Below are 21,207 nucleotides of genomic sequence, written 5' to 3' on the forward strand. Positions count from 1 at the left end.
ACAATAATTGCTTTGTCCTGTGAGGAAAGAGAGGCTTATCAGAAAGAAATACAGAGCCTTGAGAGAAAGAGCATGCTTAGGAGCATCTCATTTAATGATCAGAGCCTAAGCTAAAAAGGATTCTTTTTCAGTTTTAATCAGGTTTATATTAGGTTTTTATTTTCAGAGACCAAAACAGATGGGTAGAATAATATCAAAGGTGGAGGAACAAATCTTGTTTTATTTTTTATTCTGACTTATGAATTTGTATTTTGGGCTGTAATTGACATAAAATTTGTATTAGTTTACGATTTGATACATATATTGCAAAATGATTACCACAATAAAGTTAACATCTATCGCCTCCTCACAGTTTTTTTCTTGTGATGAGAACTTTTAAGATTTACTCAGTAATTTTCAAATATATAAGACGGTATTATTACTGTTTCTTTTACTATATACTTAGCAGACAGGTTGAGGCCAGGGGAATTAAGTCCATGCTGAGGAACAGAGCTGAGTAGCGAAGAGAAATCAGATCCTGGTAATATGACTTAAGCACAGGGTGGTCAGGCGGTGTGCCTCAACTGTAGTTATGTGAGTCAACAAGATCTTTTTACTGTTTAAGCCTATCTGAGCTGGGTTTAGTTACATGCAATATAAAGAATTCTAACTAATAAAATACTGGAATTACATAAATCTTTAACAAACTGTAAATCAATACTTGTAGCCTGTGACAACCAGTTTTTAATATGGTAAGCAAAAATATTCTCCCAGGGATGAAATGATCCAGTAGTTTTCGAAGGTACTTTATTTTTATTTTTTTTTGAGGAGAAAAAAAGGTTTTTTTATTCTGAGCTTCCCATAGCAAGGGAGTCAGCCACCAAGCCTTGCATTCTGGCAGACTCAAAGGCAGGTGGGGCAAGTGGAAACACACAGTAGTGATAAAAGGAAGACTTCCGGAAGCTGTCAGCTTTAAAAAAAAATCTTTTCATAGGTGTGGGGGAGGAGTAAGACAGAGTGACTAGAAATCTTTGTGAGCACATCCTACCACAGATTCTGGGTCCACTACAGTGGCCAAGAATAATAATTTCATTTGTTTTAGCTTTGGGAGAACCACATCATTCATATCAGTATAATGTATAGTATCTAAAAATTACTGTTGATTTATACCCCCTCTCCCAAAATAAAAACCCAACCCCAAACCAGTGACAACCATACACTTAAAGAAATTCAGTAATGGTGTTTAACATGCAGCTATGGGGAAAAAACCCAGTTTTAGAGAACCTGAACTGCTTTCAGAACAGTTTCAATCTTTAAAAAATTATCAATAAAGAGTTAAGAGACAAACGTGCTAACCTTCTTTCCTAATTTTTTCTAAATCCGAGAAGCGTAAAATCCTCTTCAGTCTTAGTATTGATCATTTATGTGTCAGGTGCTGTGGCAAAATGCTTTATATACATTTACTCATTTAATTTCTGTATCTTTCTTCCTTTGGCAGGACTTATTTTAAAATCCCAAGTGAAATGCTATAAACAGCATTTTCTAGAGTATGCCATGAAATGATAAGCCTGGGATTAATATTGGTGCCTTGTTTTATAAAGATTTCTTGTCTTCCATCATTTGCAGGTTCCATCTAATACAGCTAGAATGATTGCAACTGACTGGTTTGTTGAGACTGGAATCTGAACTCCATCTAAGAGTTAACACTAGGCAATTCCAAACTTACCAGGACCCCAAGCATATCAAGACACCAGATGACTTGGAGGGCCCTTATTTACAGCAAACAGCCCCTAATAATCTCACTCGGTATGTACTACAGAAAATGAAGCTTACACATTTCATACTAGGGCTACTCAAAGTATGGTCTGTGAACCTGGCACCATGAGTAGTACAGGACATTATCTACGTCACTAAGTACAATGCTTAGTTCAGCCAAACTTTTTTCATAGCAAGATATTCTTGATGAAGGAGACTTGACTGATTTAGATTCTAGCCCAAGCTCCTTACCCATCATGAACTGGTAACAGTTTGTGGACCAGCTATTTGGAATAACACTTGTTCTAGACCTCAATTTTAAATATTGCCTCTAGTTTTCTGTCCCTGATGCCACACACAATTTAACTGACCAACCAAATACTTAGCGTAAACAATGGAAAAAACAATAAAAATTAGCAATTTGAGTATCAAAAAAATAATAGGACACCTAGGAATAAATCTAACAGAAGAGGTGAAAGACCTGTACTCTGAAAGCTATAAAACTGATGAAAGAAACCGAAGATGACACAAAGAAATGGCAAAACATCCCATGCTCATGGATTGGAAGGACAGATACTGTTGAAATGTCTATACTACCCAAAGCAATCTACCCATTCAATGCAATCCCTATCGAAGTACCAACAGCATTATTCACAGAGCTATAACAAAGAATCCTAAAAATTGTATGGAACCACGAAAGACCCCAATTAGCCAAAGAAACACTGAAAAAGAAACACAAAGCTGGAGGCATCCGCAATTCCAGACTTCAAGTTATATTACAAAGCCGTAGTAACCAAAACAGTATGGTACCGGCCCAAAAATAGACACACAGATCGATGGAACAGAACAGAAAACACAGAAATGAACCCACAACTATATGGTCAATTAATCTTCAACAAAGCAAGAGAGGATATCCAATGGGAAAAAGACCGTGTCTTCAACAAATGGTGTTGGGAAAACTGGACAGTAACATGCAAAAGAAACCGGACCACTTTATTATACCATACACACAAAATCAATTCAAAAGGGATGAAAGACCTAAATGTGAGACCTGAAACCATAAAAATCCTAAAAGAGAACACAGGCAGTAATTTCTTTGACATTGGCCATAGCAACTTTCTAGATATGTCTCCTGACACAAGGGAAACAAAAGCAAAAATAAACTATTGGGACTACATTAAAATAAAAAGCTTCTGCACAGCAAAGGAAACCATCAACAAAACTAAAAGGCAGCCTACAGAATGGGAGAAGATATCTGCAAATGACTTAACTGATAAATATCAGTCAGTATCCAAAATATATAAAGAACTTATAAAACTTAAAACCCCCAAAACGAATAATCTGACTAAAAATGGGAAGAGACCATGAGCTGACATTTTTCCAAAGACGACATCCAGATGGCCAACAGACACATGATGGGTGATGTTAAACATCTTTTCATCAGGGAAATGCAAATCAAAACTATAAGGAGATATCACCTCACACCTGTCAGAATGGCTAAAAAAAACCAACACAAGGAACAACAGGTGTTGGTGAGGATGTGGAGAAATGGGAATCCTTGCACACTGTTAGTGGGAATGCAAACTGGTGCAGCCACTCTAGAAAACCATATGGAGGCTCCTCAAAAGTTAAAAATACAACTACCCTATGATTCAGCAATTGCACTATTAGGTATCTACCCAAAGAATACAAAAATACTTAATTCAAAGTGATACACCCCGATGTTTACAGTGGCATTATCTGTAATAGCCGAATTATGGAAATAGCCCAAACCATCAACTGAAGAATGGATAAGGAAGACACACACCCACACAGGAATATTACTCAGCCATAAAAAGAATTAAATCTTGCCATTTGCAACAATATAGATGGTGTTAGAGAGTATTATGCTAAGTGCAATGAGTCAGAGAAAGACAAATACCATATGATTTCACTCATTTGTGGAATTTAAGAAACAAAACTAAAACGAGCAAAGGGGGAAAAAAAAGGCAAACCAAGAAACAGACTCTTAACTATAGAGAACAAACTGATGGGTTACCAGAAGGGAGGAGAGTGGGGGAAATAGGTGATGGGGATGAAGGAGCGCACTTGTTGCGATGAGCACCGGGTACTGTATGCAAGTGTTGAATCGTTATATTGTACACTTGAAGCTAATATTACACTGTATATCAACTAAGTGGAATTTTAAATAAAAACTTAAAACAATTAGCAGTTGACCTCACCTTTGACAGAAGCAATTTCACACAGGAAACATGCCCTTCATAGACAGCAGACAGAAGAGGGGTAATATGATGTTTATCTGGAGCCTATGAAATAATGAGATAAAAAACCACTTTATTTTTCATTTCTCCCTTCTTTCTAGATTTATTTAGAGAATTATCAATGTTTCCCTACTCAAGTTCCCTGCCATTTAGAGAGCTGCCAAGACCCAAACCCATAAGCCGTATCTCCTTGGGTATCAGTGAAGTAGAGGGCGCAGGGCTTTGACCTCAGCTCAGACCTTGACTCCGCCACTTACTGTACTATTTAACCTTTTTGAGCCCCAAGTTCCTCACTATTGTAGGAATGCCAGTGAGGTCCAGGAAGGGAAGAGGTGGGTACAAATTAGCCGCTGAAGAGGTAAAAGACTGCCACAATGGGGCCAGGTGACATGGTGTCCCCTGAAATGTGTAAAGTGGATCGCACTTGCTGTCATGGTTAAACATTTGTCCAAAACTCTGAAAAGCTCTAAAAGGCAAGAGGCAGGAGATGACTACTCCTGTCTGACCTTCTGCCTATTGACCTTTCTCCAAAACTGCAGTTTGGATTTATCCTATCACTGCAGAGTCCTATCCTCCGCTGCAAGACAGCAATTTGTTACCTATAGTTAGTTTTAAAAAGTCTGTTTGTTGGGGCGCCTGGATGGCTCAGTCGTTAAGCGTCTGCCTTTGGCTCAGGTCATGATCCCAGTGTCCTGGGATCGAGCCCTGCATCAGGCTCCCTGCTCTACCGGAAGCCTGCTTCTCCCTCTCCACTCCCCCTGCTTGTGTTCCCTCTCTTGCTGTGTCTCTCTCTGTCAAAAAACTAAATAAAATCTTAAAAAAAAAAGTCTGTGCTGCTTATTTAAAAAAAAAATTCCAGTTATATATTTCTAAGTTACAGGAAATTTGGTATAATTTCAGACTATATTCTTATTTTACAAGTCTGTAGAAAATAATTACCCAAGGCATACAACAGGATTTTTTTCTAAAATGAGAATGTTCTTTACATACATTAATATCTGCTCCTTTCAGCAGCAGAAATTCCAGGATTTCAAGCTGCCCACAGTCTGCTGCATAATGAAGAGGCTTCCTTCCACCTTCTAGTGTCCGGTTGACATCTTCCCCCTTATAAGAGAAGCCAAATGAAAATGATATTTAGATGGATGGTAGACTGAAGATGGGACATGAAATACCCAGTATTTTCCCCTTCTTAAGGCGTAAGAGTTTCATGAAACAATTACATTTTCTGCGAAGTGAAATAAGTAAACAAGAAGTTGAAATTATATTCTGCACAGTAGCACACACATTGTACGAAGGTAATTCAATCATGACTAGTCAAACTAAAGACAAAAGACAAAATGCTAACTGTCATGAAATACTGTGCTCTATTTCTAAGGAGTTCAGTCAGCATAAAGTCAAGATGTGGCCACAGAAGACTGTAAGTTCACATACTGAGAGTTTATGCTGATCACAGGACATGTATTGAAATTCAAGGAAAAGCATCATGACTTCGAAGGAAGCAGACATCATTATCACAAGGTAGTAGTATTGCTACTAAGAATCATTTCCTTCACTTAACATTTATTAAAGCCCTGCTATATGGCAGGCACGGTGCACACAGACAAAGGCGAACAAAATCAGACGTGGCTTCTGATTGCAGGGAGCTAACCATCTTGTGTGGGGAGGCAGATATTAATCAAATAATCACATAATTAAACAATGTCAAAATATAACTGCTATAAAGGAAAGGAACACAATGCTGTACAAATACTTATCAGAAGAATAGGACTTAATCTTGGTGATGGATGGGGAGTGGGTCATGTTAGAGAATGAACTCAAGGCCTCAAAAAAAGTTTTCATTCATTGAGAAGATTCTAACAATAACCAATACAACCAGCCACTATGGATTTGGTACTGTGCTAGACACATAAGCTCTCAACTTTAAGCCAACCTAAAAGGAGAAAATCTCCATTTAATAAATGGAAAGTCTGAAGCTAAAAGAAGTTAACTAACTTTTTACTGTGGCTTAGTAACAAGTGAGATCTAAATTCATATTGCCTCCAATTCAGTATTTGCCCATCTTTCTTTTTAAAGATTTTTTTTTTATTTATTTATTTGAGAGAGAGAGTGAGAGAGAGAGAGAGAGCACAAGAGGGGGGAGTGGGAGAGGGAGAAGCAGGCTCCATGCCGAGCAGGGAGCCCGATGCGGGACTCGATCCAGGGACTCCAGGATCATGACCTGAGCCGAAGGCAGTCGCTTAACCAACTGAGCCACCCAGGCGCCCTTTGCCCATCTTTCTTAAGCAAAGTTCAGATTTTTAGAGTAACAACATGTCTGAAGGAACTTATTTTCTTAACTACTATTCACTTATCTTAGTTTGGTCAATTCATCAAGCCATATTCTGAATCAAGATGCTCAAAACCCTATCATTCCATGGCCATTATATGGATATAGAAGAAAGGTGTACAACATGCTTAAAGTCACTGGAGATGAAGTTGAAGCTCCAACTCTACTACTAATTTGTGGGACCTTCGACTGGTTACTTTCCAAATCTGTTTCCTCATCTGTAAAATGTGAATAAAAACGCTTAGACCTCATAGGTTTTAGTGCATCATTAAGCTACTCCATGCAAAGTACTTAACATAGTTTCTGATACTAGCACTAAAAGACTATCCAAAATTGAGTTAAGGCAGGTTTCTGCATAATGGTTGAAATTCAAAGGTATGATTTAATGTAATATACTTGCTATTCAGAAACAAATTTATAGTAAGGGCAACTCGGTGTGCCACTGTAGCCTTTATTCACAACTGCACAAGTGAGAGGCTTTGAGGCAAACGGAGATACTGCTTCAGCGATTCTCAAATGTAACTAGTTTTCCTTACATTATTAATATTTCCTTTCCATTATTAATATTAACCAGAGAGCATTAACTGGATAGGTGCTTTTTTCACTGAAAAGAAAGTATTGCTTGTAGTAAGTAATCAGTAAGACGACTTTGTCAAAAAGCTATATTCTGGAATCAAAATAAGTGGCATCTTCCTTCCCCACTTAGTCTAAGTATGGAAAATGCATATGAAATGGAGTTGTGAGTTTAAACTTTATCCTTTATCCCTGTAGACATATCTTTACAGTTCTTATTTTAGCAGACAAAAAAAATGACAATGTCAGAAAGGCTTTGTATGACTGACAGGAAAGAAAGGATCCTCTTCTGTGGAGCCTTAGCAAAAGCTGTGTTTACAGAGAAATTTATAGTACTAAAAGACCTGTACTGGAAAAGTAGAAAGGCCTCAAAATAATGATTTTTGTACTTTCACCTTAAGAAACTAGAGTATTACACACACACACACACACACACACAAAACCAACCTAGAGAGTATTATACTAAGTGAAATAAATCAGCTGGAGAAAGACACATACCATATGATTTCACTCATATGTGGAATTTAAGAAACAAGCAAAAAAACCAAAAACCAAGCATAGGTTAAAAAAAGGGGGGGGGGGGGCAAACCAAGAAACTGACCCTTAACTACAGAGAACAAACTGATGGTCACTAGAGTGGAGGTGGGTGAGGGAATGAGTGAAATAGGTGATGGGGATTAAGGACCACACTTGGGATGAGCACAGGGTGATGTATGGAAGTGTTGAATCACTATACTGTACACTTGAAACTAATATTACACTGTATGTTAACTGGAATTTAAATAAAAACTTAAAACTAGGGAGAAGAAAAAAGGTTTATGGAAATCCCTATACCTTCTGCTCAATTTTGCTGTGAACCTAGGTGCTCCAAAAAATAAATTTTTAAAACAGAAAATTAAATTCAAAGTAAGCCAGAAGGAAGAATAAAAGAGCAGGAACTAATGAAACAGAAAACAAAAAAGTAATAGAAATCAAAAGCTGATTCTCCGAGATCAATACAATTGATAAATAATCTAACCAGAGCGATCAGAAAAATAAAGAGTGAATACACAAAGTGCTAATATGAGACTTTACTGATTACCTTCCCACAAAGAAACTCCCAGGCCCTAGAGGGCTACACTGGTAAATCTGACCAGACTTAAAAAAAAAAAGAGTAATACCAATTCTTCCAGAAGATGGGAAGCATTTTCACTCATTTTATGAGGTCAGCATTACTCTTCAAAATACGACAATGATGATACAGAAGAACACGACAACAAAACAAAAGAACGCTACAGGCGTTCATCCCTCATGAACACAAATTCTAAACAAAATTTTAGTAAACTGAACTCAAAAAATTAAAAATATAAAAATTAAAAATAAAAATTTATATACACATAAAAAGAATATAACCATGACCAAAAGGAGTTTATCCCAGGAATACAAAGTTGGTTAAATATTTGAAGTCTGTCAACATAATTCACCATTTCAACAAACCAGAAAAGAAAAACCATATGATCATCTCAGTAAATGAAGAAGTATCTGACAAAACCCTACATCCCTTCCTGATAAAAACTCAGCAGGGGCGCCTGGGTGGCTCAGTCCTTAAGCGTCTGCCTTGGGCTCAGGTCATGATCCCAGAGTCCTGGGATCGAGCCCCGCATCTGGCCCCCTGCTTCTCCCACTCCCCCTACTTGTGTTCCCTCTCTCTCTGTCAAAAAATAAATGAAATCTTAAAAAAAAAAAAAAAAAAAAGCTCAGCAAACTAGGAAAAGAAGAAAACTTCCTTGCCCTAATAAGGGGCTTCCATAAAAAAAATTAACTACAACTATCATACTTCATTGGTGACATACTGAATGCTTTGCCCCTAAAAATCAGGAACAAGACAAGACGTCTCTGTTCTTATCAATTTTACTCAACACAGTACTGGAAGTTCTAACCAGTACAATTAGGCAAGGAAAAAAAAACCCCCAACATCCATTTTGGAAAAAAAAAAAAAAAAAAAAAAAAAAACTGTCTGTATTTGTAGGTGACATGATCATCTATGTAGAAAATTCTATGGAATCTACCAAAAGGCTACTAGAACTAGTAAGTAACTTTAGCAATGTTTCAGTACAAAATAATATATAAAATCAACTGCATTTTTATATACTAGCAATGAGTAATTGCAAATCAAAACTAAAATCAGTATTATTTACAAGAACATCCAAAGATATGAAATAGTGATAAATTAACAAAAATGTGAAATACCTAACACCAGAAACTACTAAAAAAGTGCTGAAATTAGGAGAGGACCTAAAGAAATGGAGAGATATACCACATTTGTGGGTTGGAAGACTCAGGACTGTAAAGATGTCGATTCTCCCCAAATTGAGGTGTAGATTCAATGCAATACCAGTCAAAACCACAGCAGGCTTTTTTTTTTTTTTTTTTTTAAAGAAACTGACAAACAGATCCTAAATTTGATCTGAAAATGTAGAGAATCTAGACTAACCAAAACCACTTTAAAGAAGAACAAGTTGGAAGGCAAGTACTACCTGATTTCAAGAATTATTAGAAACTGAGGTAATCAAGAAAGTATAGCATTGCCATAAAATTAAAAAATATGCAAACTTTTATCACTATAGTGAAAGAAAGCAGATCAGTGGTTGCCTGAAGGAAGGGGAGGGGAGGGACAATAGGAGGGAGGGATTACAAAAGAGCTGTGAGGGTAATGGATGTGTTATCTTCATTGTGGTGATGATTTCACGGGGTATATACATGTCAAAACTTATCAAATTGTACACTTTAAATATCTGTAGTTTGTTGTATTTCAATTATACCTCAATAACAGATTTTCCTGAAATCAAATCTCTGTGGCTCTATTCTTACCAAATGGGCTAACAAAGCAGTATTTGAGACAGGATGAGAACAGGGGTAACTAACAATCTTCATGGGAGACTTAAAGAGCAAAAGCTAGTTGAGGTCAAGTTCCTTCACTGTTAGTGTTGAAGGAAAAAACCTCTTGCCTTCTATATCCTATACCTCAACTAACTACACGGAACCAAAGTTTTAAAGTGGGATGAGAGAGGATCAATGTGACCCCTACCAGTTGGGTGCACTTCAGAGATCAAAACAATTGTCTGAATTGGTGGAAAAAACATCCTTATCAATATCCCAACTTCTAGCATATTTTGTCTACTCCATTCTTTACTCTGCAACTACAGGGAATTTGCTAAACAGAAAATGTGATCACATCATTCCCTTTCAAAAAGTCCTCTGATGGCTATTCACTGCTTCTAGAGAATACTGTCTAAACAACACAATTTAGAAGATCTGGGGTGATCTATCTGGTGACTACCCTTCCAACTTCCATTCTCACAGCAATCCTCCCTCAGCACCCCACTCCTTCCCCCCCCCCCCTTTGTTAACTCCTACTAATCCTTAGGAGCAGGCTTTAATACAACTTCCTGTGGAATGTCTTCTCTAACCACCTCAGCTGTGAGTAATGTGAACCTCACAGGTATGCGCAAAGCACCTTGCACTTCCTTTTCGTCAACACTTATCACATTGTACTCAAACTGCCTATTATCTGTATCCTCTATGGACACAGGCCAGGTACCAGGCTCTATTGTTTACTTTTGCATCTCCAATGCCTAGTATAGTTTCTGACAGATAGTAAATGATATGATAAAGCTCTGGTTGAAGAAATGATGAGGTTGCTCAAGTGATAGATTTGGAAGCAGGTCATACACGACACCCTCCATTTCAAGCAAACATGGATAATGCGTTAGTTATCTAGTAACAGCAGCAGTAACTTGAGATCAATAGCGTTTACCGAAGTAGGAGGTCTGAATGAATTTCACCAGGTTTTCAGCGGTCTTGATAGGTGTAACTGCAGCAGTGGTGATAAAATAGGGAAGGAAGATGTGCTCTATCTAGTTCCTTTCTCCCTACCCTCTGCCAATACTCTAGGCATTAGTGACATCACCAGAGAGGAAGTTAGACACCTGTTCTGTAATCTTGATTCTAACTTAATGAAACATCACCGGCTACCAAGAAAAATCTAACCCTAATTTTGTTTCCCAGATTCTGGGGTTAAAGAAAGATGTACTATCTCAAGGGGTCCCTTAACATTACATGACAATCTTACCATGTTTTCCTTTTTCTCTTGCTTTTCCACTTTCCAGAGAGACTATTTTAAGTTTCTTCCACTTTTTTACAGACCTAAGACTTCTCTATCTCCTCGTTCCCTTTCATTCTCAGCAGATAACCTCATCATACCCTCTTTACACAGAAGACTGCCTTCAGACAGCCACTCCCTCAGGAACTTCCCTCCACCACACCTTCCTACAACGACGACAAATCTCTCTCCTCGGGTCTGAAGCCCAACTCTCACCTGTGTTTTGGATATCATCCTTTCTTGTTTTCTTAGAGAATTTCTTGCCTGTGTTTTCAACCTCTACTGCTCTACTGGCCCCTTTCATCAGTCTGTGCCATGCACAACTCTTCCGCTAAACAAGCAAAATACAACACAATAACCTCTCTCCTTAGACCCATCCTTAGACCTTTCAGTTACTGTTCTCCCTCCTTCCTCTCATGGCTAAATTTTCCAAGAACACTGTCTCATTGCTATCTCCAATTTCTCACCTTCTGTTCTAATCTGACTTCCACCCTCAACACTAAACCATAACCATTTTTGCTGAGGTCAATGACTTCCATGTTGCAAAATGCAAAGGTTATCCCAGTCCTCACCTTAACTGACCTCACAGAAGTGACAAAGTCGATCATTTCTTCCTTTTTTAAACACACTCTCTTCTCCTGGCTTCAGCTACACCACATTATTGACCACTGCTTCTCTGTTACCTCTCCTGACTTATCCACATCTACCAGGTGTTTAAAACAAATTTTGGGGATCTTGGTTATGATTTCAGATTTTCATCCGATATAACTGAAACAGCTGATAAGTTCAGTCATCCTTGTACAGTCCTGTAATAATATCTATATCAAAATACTTTGACTATAACATTTTTTTTGAGTAACAAATGCTTCCTTAGGGATAAAGTTTACATATGTTTTTAAGGACTACACCATGCAGGTCACAAATAATAACTTTGCACACAGCTTTTATTTACCATACACAGTTGAAGTAATGCAAACTGACAAACCTAATTTGTCGTCACATCAAGGCTTGCCTAGCTTTACCTTTCCCTTTTAACAAGAATAATCTACCCAGTTTCATTTTACTCTTTCTTTTATTGCAACATGAAGCCTGTTGGTTGTTAAATACACAACATAGATTTTTATTCTATTAAAATTATATTTTGCCCTATTTCTTCTAAGTTGTTTTTAAGCTATTTTTATATTCTCTAAATATGGCATATTCCAGATATGTAATATGGCAGATATAATAAACTTCACAATATTTTCTGGTGAGCAGTTTAAATACATTTAAACTTTTTAAAATACATTTAAAAAAAAATACATTTAAATACATTCTATCCGGAACCACTGTAGTGACTATGAAATGCTTTAGGATAGGTTGACTCCTGGTGCCTCTCAAATAAGGGGGTTTAGATTATGGTCGGAGGAGAAAGTCTATGTGATATTCTAAATTGAATGGAACCCAAGAAGAGTTCTAAGATTCTTCCATAGTCTAACAACTGCAGACTACCTTCTCTGATTCTTCCCTGGTCCTAATCAAAATTGTTCAAAGAACTAAAAGAAAAAAAAAAAAGATATGATAATGCATGACTAGTTTATATCAATTAAGTCAGTGAGTTCTATGTTAAGAGGAGAACCAAATGAATTGTAAGCAATATTATTTATTCCAATGTTGAAGCATGACATTTTAGGGCTGGACAGTGGACAGGTTTTCCAACTTTTTAAAAATTAAATGACATTACTGGCATTTGTGAAGGCTAATCATGCTTCATTTCTCAAGTACCACTGTTCTGAATAACCAAGAGCCTCAACTATATTGATAAATTCTTATCTGACTAGAAAATTATTGGTGTAATGGTCTAGTTCTAATTTAAAATCAATAAATCAACTAGCATTTATTAAGCAGTCATGTTGTGCTGGGCATGCTCACGGTACAAAAAAGTAGAATTGTGGGTCTGTGTCTACCTTAGGAATCAGAGACTACATCTTATACTTCTTGTATTTCTACCTTAGGAGTCAGAGACTACATCTTATACTTCTTTTATTTCTACCACAGTGCCTAATATGGTACTTTTAAACCTCAATAATGATTTGGGATTGCTGATTATGATAGCATGTTATAAAATGCTATATTAAGATGTAACAGTATTCACTAAGGTGATTTGGAGAGTATGGGTGAACGCAGCACATGTGTACATAAGAGAATATACCTGGAGAAATTAATTATTATGGTGTATGGACTTCTCATAGGAATTTCCTCCTGGAAATCCAGAAGTGTTAATTTGGAAAGTACCTACCACACGGCATAGTTGTGAGGCTTCACTGAAATAATGTAAGGTGCCTGTCATATAGTGAGCGCTCAATAATGCCATCCGCTTTTATTAACAGAGCCCTCAATGGTTCTCATTTAAATAGCTTTCTACGCAATTTCTCCAAATTCAACAATTCAACAAATGTCAATCAAGTACATCGATGTTCCTAAAAGGTAAGACTGATCATGCTACTCCTTCACTCAAAAAAATTTCAACTGCTCCCTTTGGTCGAACAGAAAATCCTCATCATGACACTCAAGTCCTCTTCACTTCAACACCAACCTGCCATTCTGGCCGCTTTACCTCATACTACACTGTTCCCAAAACATCAGTGCTTTCCCGCTTCCAGGAAACTTCATGTTGTTGCCTTTCTTTGTCATGGTTACCCCACTTCCTTTCATGTCCTAATCTGCTGAAATTCCACTTACTCTTTGAGACCTATTTTCTCTCATAAAATTTTTACCTGATACTCTTTTTTCCCCCTTGATACTCTTGATATATAATTCCCTCCTTTTAATCCTCACAGTTCTTAGTTTACGTCTCTTACTACACTTTACCTTTTTTCAATCGGGTATTTGTTATTTATGTACTTCAATAAAAACTCCATTAAAAAAAGGAGAGTAACTTACTTATAAATACTGCCCATGATGTCTATGGGTGACTTGTGCCAACAGTCCAATTTAATGAATTAGTGCAGTCATTTATAGCATCTTTGTCACACTATGGAACCTGCTGCTTACCATAACAACTATCACTCCACAAAGAGGTAATTTAAAAATATCATTAGTGTGTCTGAAAGTCAGTCTCAGTGTTAGAAAGGACTCTGAATGTCATCCAACCCATCCCCTTACTCTCTGAATCCTTGCTTGTGTATGCTCAACCTACAACTGAACCTCTCTAATGAAAGGCAACTCAAGATCTTACTGATCAGCTCATTCTACTTTACAGTTCTGGTTCTACCCATTGGGGACACATGGAACAAGCAGTCCCTATTTTCATGTTAGATTACCAATTATGTTTAGCAGCCACATCACATTATAACTAAAATGAAATCTTTTTGTATGATTTACTGTTACCCTGAACTTCAGTTACTCATTTTCTGAGTATAAACGCAGGGCCATTACATTACTTGCTGTTAAATTTCAACTTATAATGGTCATTTTATTTTCCTAGGCTGCCAAGTTCCTTCCAGATTCTTATTAAAAGGAATTTGTTAGTTCTGATCCCCAACCTCCCTCTAGTTGTACCTCACCTATCTTCATTATGGTGACCTAAGACATTTCTTAGAAAATGAGAAAAGATGAGGAATGAGCTCCACCAGTATCCAGGAAACTTCCTTTAGCTCACTACATAAAGAAATAGGTAGAGTATTTGGGTACTACCATTCAAACGGTCTTGAATCTAGTTCATTACATTCTTATCCCACCATCCTTTACCATCGTTCCCCGAAGCATACCATTAAAACATAAAAATTTCAGTGAAATGACTGAGATTTCCTTTATCTAATAGTAGTCTAGGAACTGCAAAAAAAAAAAAAAAGGAAATTAGCATAGCAGGATTTATTTCTAATTGATCCCTTCATAAGTGTTACAAACAACCCCATGGCCACCACAAATACATTTAAAAAGTAACACATTTATTAAATAAGATTTGGAAAAGAAGAGATCTTTCTTCTAGTGAGTCCTGCCACCTAAAACACAACCATTATTACTACCTTGCTGTCCTTCTGTTTAATTTTTTTCTATGAAAGTAAATCACACTAATTATTTAACATTGAGGTAAATTATTTTGGTACCATTCTTGAAAGCTACATAATATTCTGTCAAGTAGATGTGCCATAATTTACCTAAATATTCTAATTTTGGACATGTAGATTAATACCAAATACTCTGTACCATTAAAGTTCTTATTTTTTTTTTAAGATTTTATTTTGAGAGAGAGAGACACACAGTGAGAGAGGGAACACAAGCAGGGGGAGTGGGAGAGAGAGAAGCAGGCTCTCCACGGAGCAGGGAGCCCGATGCAGGGCTTGATCCCAGGACCCTGGGATCATGACTTGAGCCGAAGGCAGAAGGCAGACACTTAACAACTGAGCCACCCAGGCGCCCCTAAAGTTCTTATTTTATAGAACATAACCATATCATGTATTTCATTGATTCCAAAGTACGCATTTTCCTGTATTTTAACATCTCTGAAATCGGGTCACAAATAGAAAAAAAAAAAGTTGGAGAACATAAAATGGCAAAATTCACTGAAAGTAAGACTTGCTCATATTATTCTCATGGAAAATGGGTGAGTATGCCATCAATTCTAGTTCAGAAACTAAATAGAGTATTTCATATTTTAACAATGTAATAAAGATATTAAATAAATTAAAACCAGCAGGAACACATTAGATCCTATTGCTAATACTAAATGTTCAGAAGTTCTCACTTCATCTAAATTGTGTCCACAAACTAAAACAGAAAGCAAACTGTCCTCCAGTATAAGTGATACACTCTCAGGGACACATTCCTGATATGCCTGCCTCAACTTCTGTGAAAACAAACAGAAAAAGACAACTCAAAAAAGCTCAGAATGGGGGCGCCTGGGTGGCTCAGTTGGTTAAGCATCTGACTCCTGATTTTGGTGCAGGTCATGATCTCAGGGTTGTGAGATCAAGCCCCATGTCAGGCTCCACTCTGGTTATGTTTGCATACCCTCAATCTGGACAGCTTTCCCCTTTAAAGGGTAAGTCACAGAAGAAAAACAATATGGGGTGTATGAAAACTACAAGAAAACTGTAACAGGAAAAGAAAAATCATACTGAAAACTCAAGAAACTTAATTTTAGAAAGCATTCACAGAGTGATCAAGATGGAATCCAAAAGACATGGTTTCTATGAAAAAAGTATCTTAAAAGGAAAACAAGCAAATATGCAAAGCAAACAGAGATCCAGGCTGATGGGAATAGGAAACTGGGTGAGAAAGTGAAATACGGCAGGAGAATTAAAACTGCAATTGCAAGATTAAAATCTGCACCAAAGTCAGCAGAGCTGGGTAACACTACCAACTCTAAATTAGGAAACCTTAATTAAATAAAGAATTGTCAGTAAGCTTAAGAAATTCTCCCAGAATACTGAAGTGATAAATAAAAATGATATAATGACAGTAAAGCTAAAATCTATAAATACATTGTCAAAACAAGGGGAACTGAAAGTTATAAAAGTACACTTTTTGAGTTCAAAAAAGACGTGAACCTGCAGATCATAAAACTCATTTACAAAATTCAACAGAACCGCCCCCCTCACCGCCACCCATTAGTATAGTTTTGCAATTTCTGTTTTACAAGGATAAAAATAAAAACAAATAAGTAAAAAATATGTTACTCTAAAGAAAATTAAATTAGCTTGGTCTCTTTCTACAACACTGAATTCCAGAGGACAAGAGAAAGAGACTATCTATAGTAATGCTATCTGGAGAGGACTTGGGGAATCAGGTATAAGCCTCTGAGGAGAGTTACTGACCCTGACACTAATGGGAGCTATATGAGGTGTCCTTTAAATACGCTGGAGGTAGGCAGAAGGTCTACAGAATGTCCAGCTGAGAGAGAATAAATTATGACTCATCCATTCCACACAAGCAAATCAACATTCACGTGTAAAGGCAAAGGCAGTCTTGGGTACCAGCAAATCAGAAAATACACCAATGATGCTCCCATGAGGGAAGGAGGAGGAGGTAAGCAGTACCTTAGGACTTCTGGTGCAGTAAATTCTCCAACATTTAGTCTCAGCATCCCAAAGTGATTTTTGTTTATAATGGTTGGGTATTTATCAAAGCAGAAAACCTTTTAAATATTTATTAATTCATTTAGAAATAACAAAAAGAAACACATTGCATGTTAACATAAATGAGATTTTTAAAAATAAAAAATAACTATAGTCCTCTTCCCCTCTCCTTCAAAAGGTGAAGGGTGACATTGCATTACTTTTTTTTTTTTTTTTTGGCAATTCTTTTTAATGTCTGCTTTAACAGAGGACAGCTGACTTCTCATATCTGCTGTCACATTCGTTTTGACATATCGTTTTGGCCAAAATATATGAAGAAAATTTGGCCTCCCACAGATATGTAGTTGAACAAGTAAAAAATTTAACTTTTTAAAAAAAATATTTTATTTGAGGAAGAGAGAGAAAGAAAATGAGCAGGGAGAGGGACGAGAGGGGGAGACGCAGGCTCCCCGCTGAGCAAGGAGCCCAAGAAAGGGCCTCAATCCCAGGACCCTGAGATCGTGAACTGAACTGAAGGAGCTGAAGGCAGAAGTTAATCATCTGAGCCACCCAGGCACCCAAAATTTAACATGTTTTTAACAGCCTTTTCAGTTAATTATGGATTTTCTTTGACACTACACTAAAACTCAACAAGTGGTAGTCTGTTAAAGATTACTTACAATGTGGAATCTGTCACTGTATCAATGAACTTCATACTCTGTTACATTAAAACCCATCAGTCTATTTACACTTTGAATGGCTCTTTTATAAATATGCATGATTTTGTAATGCATTGGTCATTTAGAAAGTATTGGTTTATTGAGTTACACAGATCTTCCAAATGTTGACTCACTTCTTTTTCAGTACCAAAACAATCACATTCACTGATAACACTTCCAACCTCATCAGCAAAGCCCTTAAGTACTGGGAAGCTGTCAGGCTCAAAATGGCAGATATAAATGTTCCAAAATTTGACTTTTTTCTTCAAGCTATTTTCCTTTAACTGACAGGCTCACGAACTTCATTTTCAAGAAATTATCTGCCAAATAGCCAAGACTGAATAACCAAATTTATAATTTGCAGGGTTTGCTCCCTCAAAAAGGCAGCTAGTTCAGGTTGCAGCTCCAACTGTGAAAGTGCTTTATGAATACTTTCCATTTCTTCACAAAGAATATGAAAGAAATGTACACCATAATCAAGGTTTAATGAAAGTGAATGTTTAACGTTTCATCAAGGGCACTCTGAAGGGAAACTGGCATATATTTAATTGTGCGTGTGTGGGGTAAGGTTCACAATGACGAGCAGCCATATAGTTTGGCGCTGCTGCCTTGATTAACACAGTGGCTTTACTGAACTCTGCTTATGCGCCATCAGTAGAAGTATCATCATAGTGAAGAGAGCAAAGAAAGTCTTAATATTATTATGAAAATAGTTCTGACCTCATGGATATCTTGAAGAGGTCCCTGGGGCCCCCAGACATCTATGAGATCTACAGTACTTTGAGAACTATTGCTTTAGTGAAATAGAAGAAATGAATTCAAAATTACAACACAAGAATGGGGAGTTTGGGCATCATAAAGTCTTTACTTAAACAAATATGGTTAAAAACTAGATAATACAGATGTCAAAAAGAAGTCTTGAGAGAAGACATAGATTTTTAACAAGCACATACAATCACACATTTACAGAAAACAGAAAGCAGGTGAGAAAATAAAAACTGACTAGGTTCTATCTTATTTGGACCTTATTAAGGGACACAATCCCAACTAAATACTGTACACGGGAGACTTTAAAATAAATGATGGCATATCCTCCATGAAATACTATGCAGAATCATTTAAGATGAAAATAACATAGTTCCTCAATGCTTACCATGTGGCCAGGCACTGTTAGAAGTACTTTCCAGGTATTAATTCACTTAATTACCACAAAAGCGTTAGGAAATTAAATTAGTACTACTATTCCCTTACAAGGAAACTGAGGCACAATGAAGATGACTTGCCCTAATTCTGTACTGCTGACATGGGGAGATGACCATGCTGTTGAGTGAATAAAGCAGGAATGATCGCACTTACTTCAAAACTTCCAAGACTATATATTTATCTATAATCATATAAAATTTCAAGGAATATATACAATAAATTGATTAGCTGTCATCTTTAGAGACCAGGACTATGAGAATACTCTCACTTTCTGATTTTCAAATAACATTATATCTTTTAAAAATGAAAAATCCATTAAAAATTTAAAAATCCATTACTTTTATAATCAATTAAAGCAACACACATATTTTTGTTTTGAAAAACTAAAACAAACTAAAGGTTACTGCTTAGCAAAATTTAGACTCAAACACTTTTTTTCTGATGAAATTTAAGTTCTGGTAGAACTAAAAAAATGAATACCTTTCAAGTCATGGAAGGAAAGGAAGCCGATAAAATAAATGCCTATGGCTAAAAAAAAAAAAAAAAAAAAAAAAGACAAAATGAAAGTAAGTTTAAACAAAATAAATTCAAAGTCTAAAAAGAAAATTTAAATTGATCAGTTATGTCAACAAATGTGAGTAGGTTTAACTATCAAATTTAAAGATAAAGAATGAATCTTGGATTTTGTTAAATAACACTGGCAAAAAGAAAAGCAAGTAAAAATCCAATGAGAGACACACCTAAAAATAAAATAATGTGAGAAAATGTGAAAAAATATAAACGAATGGGCAAAAATATATCAGGTACATATATCTAAAAAAATTAATGAGTAACATTAATATACGACAAAGTTGAACTCAAGGCAAAGAAAAGTATATGTGAAAAAGATGTTCATTTTACATTTAAAAAACGTGTATGTTAGTCATGAATCTACCAAAGAATATCAAGAAAACAACTGACAAAAATAGCACCGTAGTGAGAGACTATCATAATAATCTCAGTCTTTGGCAGGTAAGAATACAGCAGGCATGATTAGTAATCAAAAAGATTGAATATATATCAAATTTTGTACCTTATGGAAACTACACCTTTAACTTCCATGATTAACAAAACTTGATTGTAACAGACCAAAGAAAACCTCAATACAGCCTAAGTTGAAAACCTTATAGAACCTATTCTCTAACCTCACTGCAATAAAACTAAAAATTAATACCAAAAGCTTTCATATAAACACAAACCAGGACCAAAAAAAACACCAAAGGAGGAAACAACAAAAATAACACAAAAAAACACCCAAATTTACACACACAAACACACACACACAATGAAACCAATAGTGAATGTCCTAAATTACTGATGAAGCAAAGAAGAGCTCAACACTGGAAAATTAATATTTTGAAAATAAAGGTAAAAATATTAAATTATTATATTAAAGGTAAGAATATTACTTATGGATGGACCCAAAACTGTGGAAAACCACAGCTTTTGTGAGAGTGTTAATATAAAGTTACATGGCTTTTTAAAATCTGTCCATTATTTTATTTCACATTAGACTTTGAAAACATTTATTATTTTGCCTAGATCTTGCAACAACAAAAATTTTAAGTATACTGATTCTGGTAACGTTCCATATTAGCTAAAAAGTAATGACAATTTTTACAAATTTAAAAATCCATTAAAAAAACTGTAGAGAAACATCATCCATCTTGCTTCCAAAGATAATTAACCTCAGAATGTCTGACTTCAGATTCAAAGATCTATTTTTCTAGTTTTGTAAAAATCAAAAATAAGAGTTCATTTAAGAGTTTTCAATGTTTGAGAAAAGAACCCCAGTGTTTATAATATATGTATACACACATAAATACACACACACACACACACACACAGAGTCCACTATTTCCTTTAGAATTATTATTCACAAGCCTGTTCAAAGTATATCCTTATAAAAATGACTATTTGGAATGGGCGCCTGGGTGGCTCAGTTGGTTAAGCGACTGCCTTCGGCTCAGGTCATGATCCTGGAGTCCCTGGATAGAGTCCCGCATCGGGCTTCCTGCTCGGCAGGGAGTCTGCTTCTCCCTCTGACCTTCTCCCCTCTTGTGCTCTCTCTCTCTCAAATAAATAAATAAAATCTTAAAAAAAAAATGAGTATTCGGAATGAAAACAAGAATTAACAGCATATAGCACTTTTAGGACTAACTGCAGAAAATCT

The 21,207-nt window shown here is 36.2% G+C and overlaps 1 protein-coding gene across 1 annotated transcript in view; it reads right to left on the minus strand.

Annotated features, from left to right (window-relative positions):
• The window catches only part of MTPN (myotrophin), a 54,071-nt gene that overhangs the window by 15,119 nt on the left and 17,745 nt on the right, over positions 1-21,207 (minus strand). The window contains exons 2-3 of the mRNA XM_021692880.1: positions 4,986-5,099; positions 3,957-4,040 (exon numbers count right to left, since the gene is read on the minus strand). Of these exons, the coding sequence (XP_021548555.1) occupies positions 3,957-4,040; positions 4,986-5,099 (198 nt within the window). The remainder of the gene's footprint in view (positions 1-3,956; positions 4,041-4,985; positions 5,100-21,207) is intronic.

Source organism: Neomonachus schauinslandi, chromosome 12 (assembly GCF_002201575.2).
Source record: "Neomonachus schauinslandi chromosome 12, ASM220157v2, whole genome shotgun sequence".
NCBI classification, from domain to species: domain Eukaryota; kingdom Metazoa; phylum Chordata; class Mammalia; order Carnivora; family Phocidae; genus Neomonachus; species Neomonachus schauinslandi.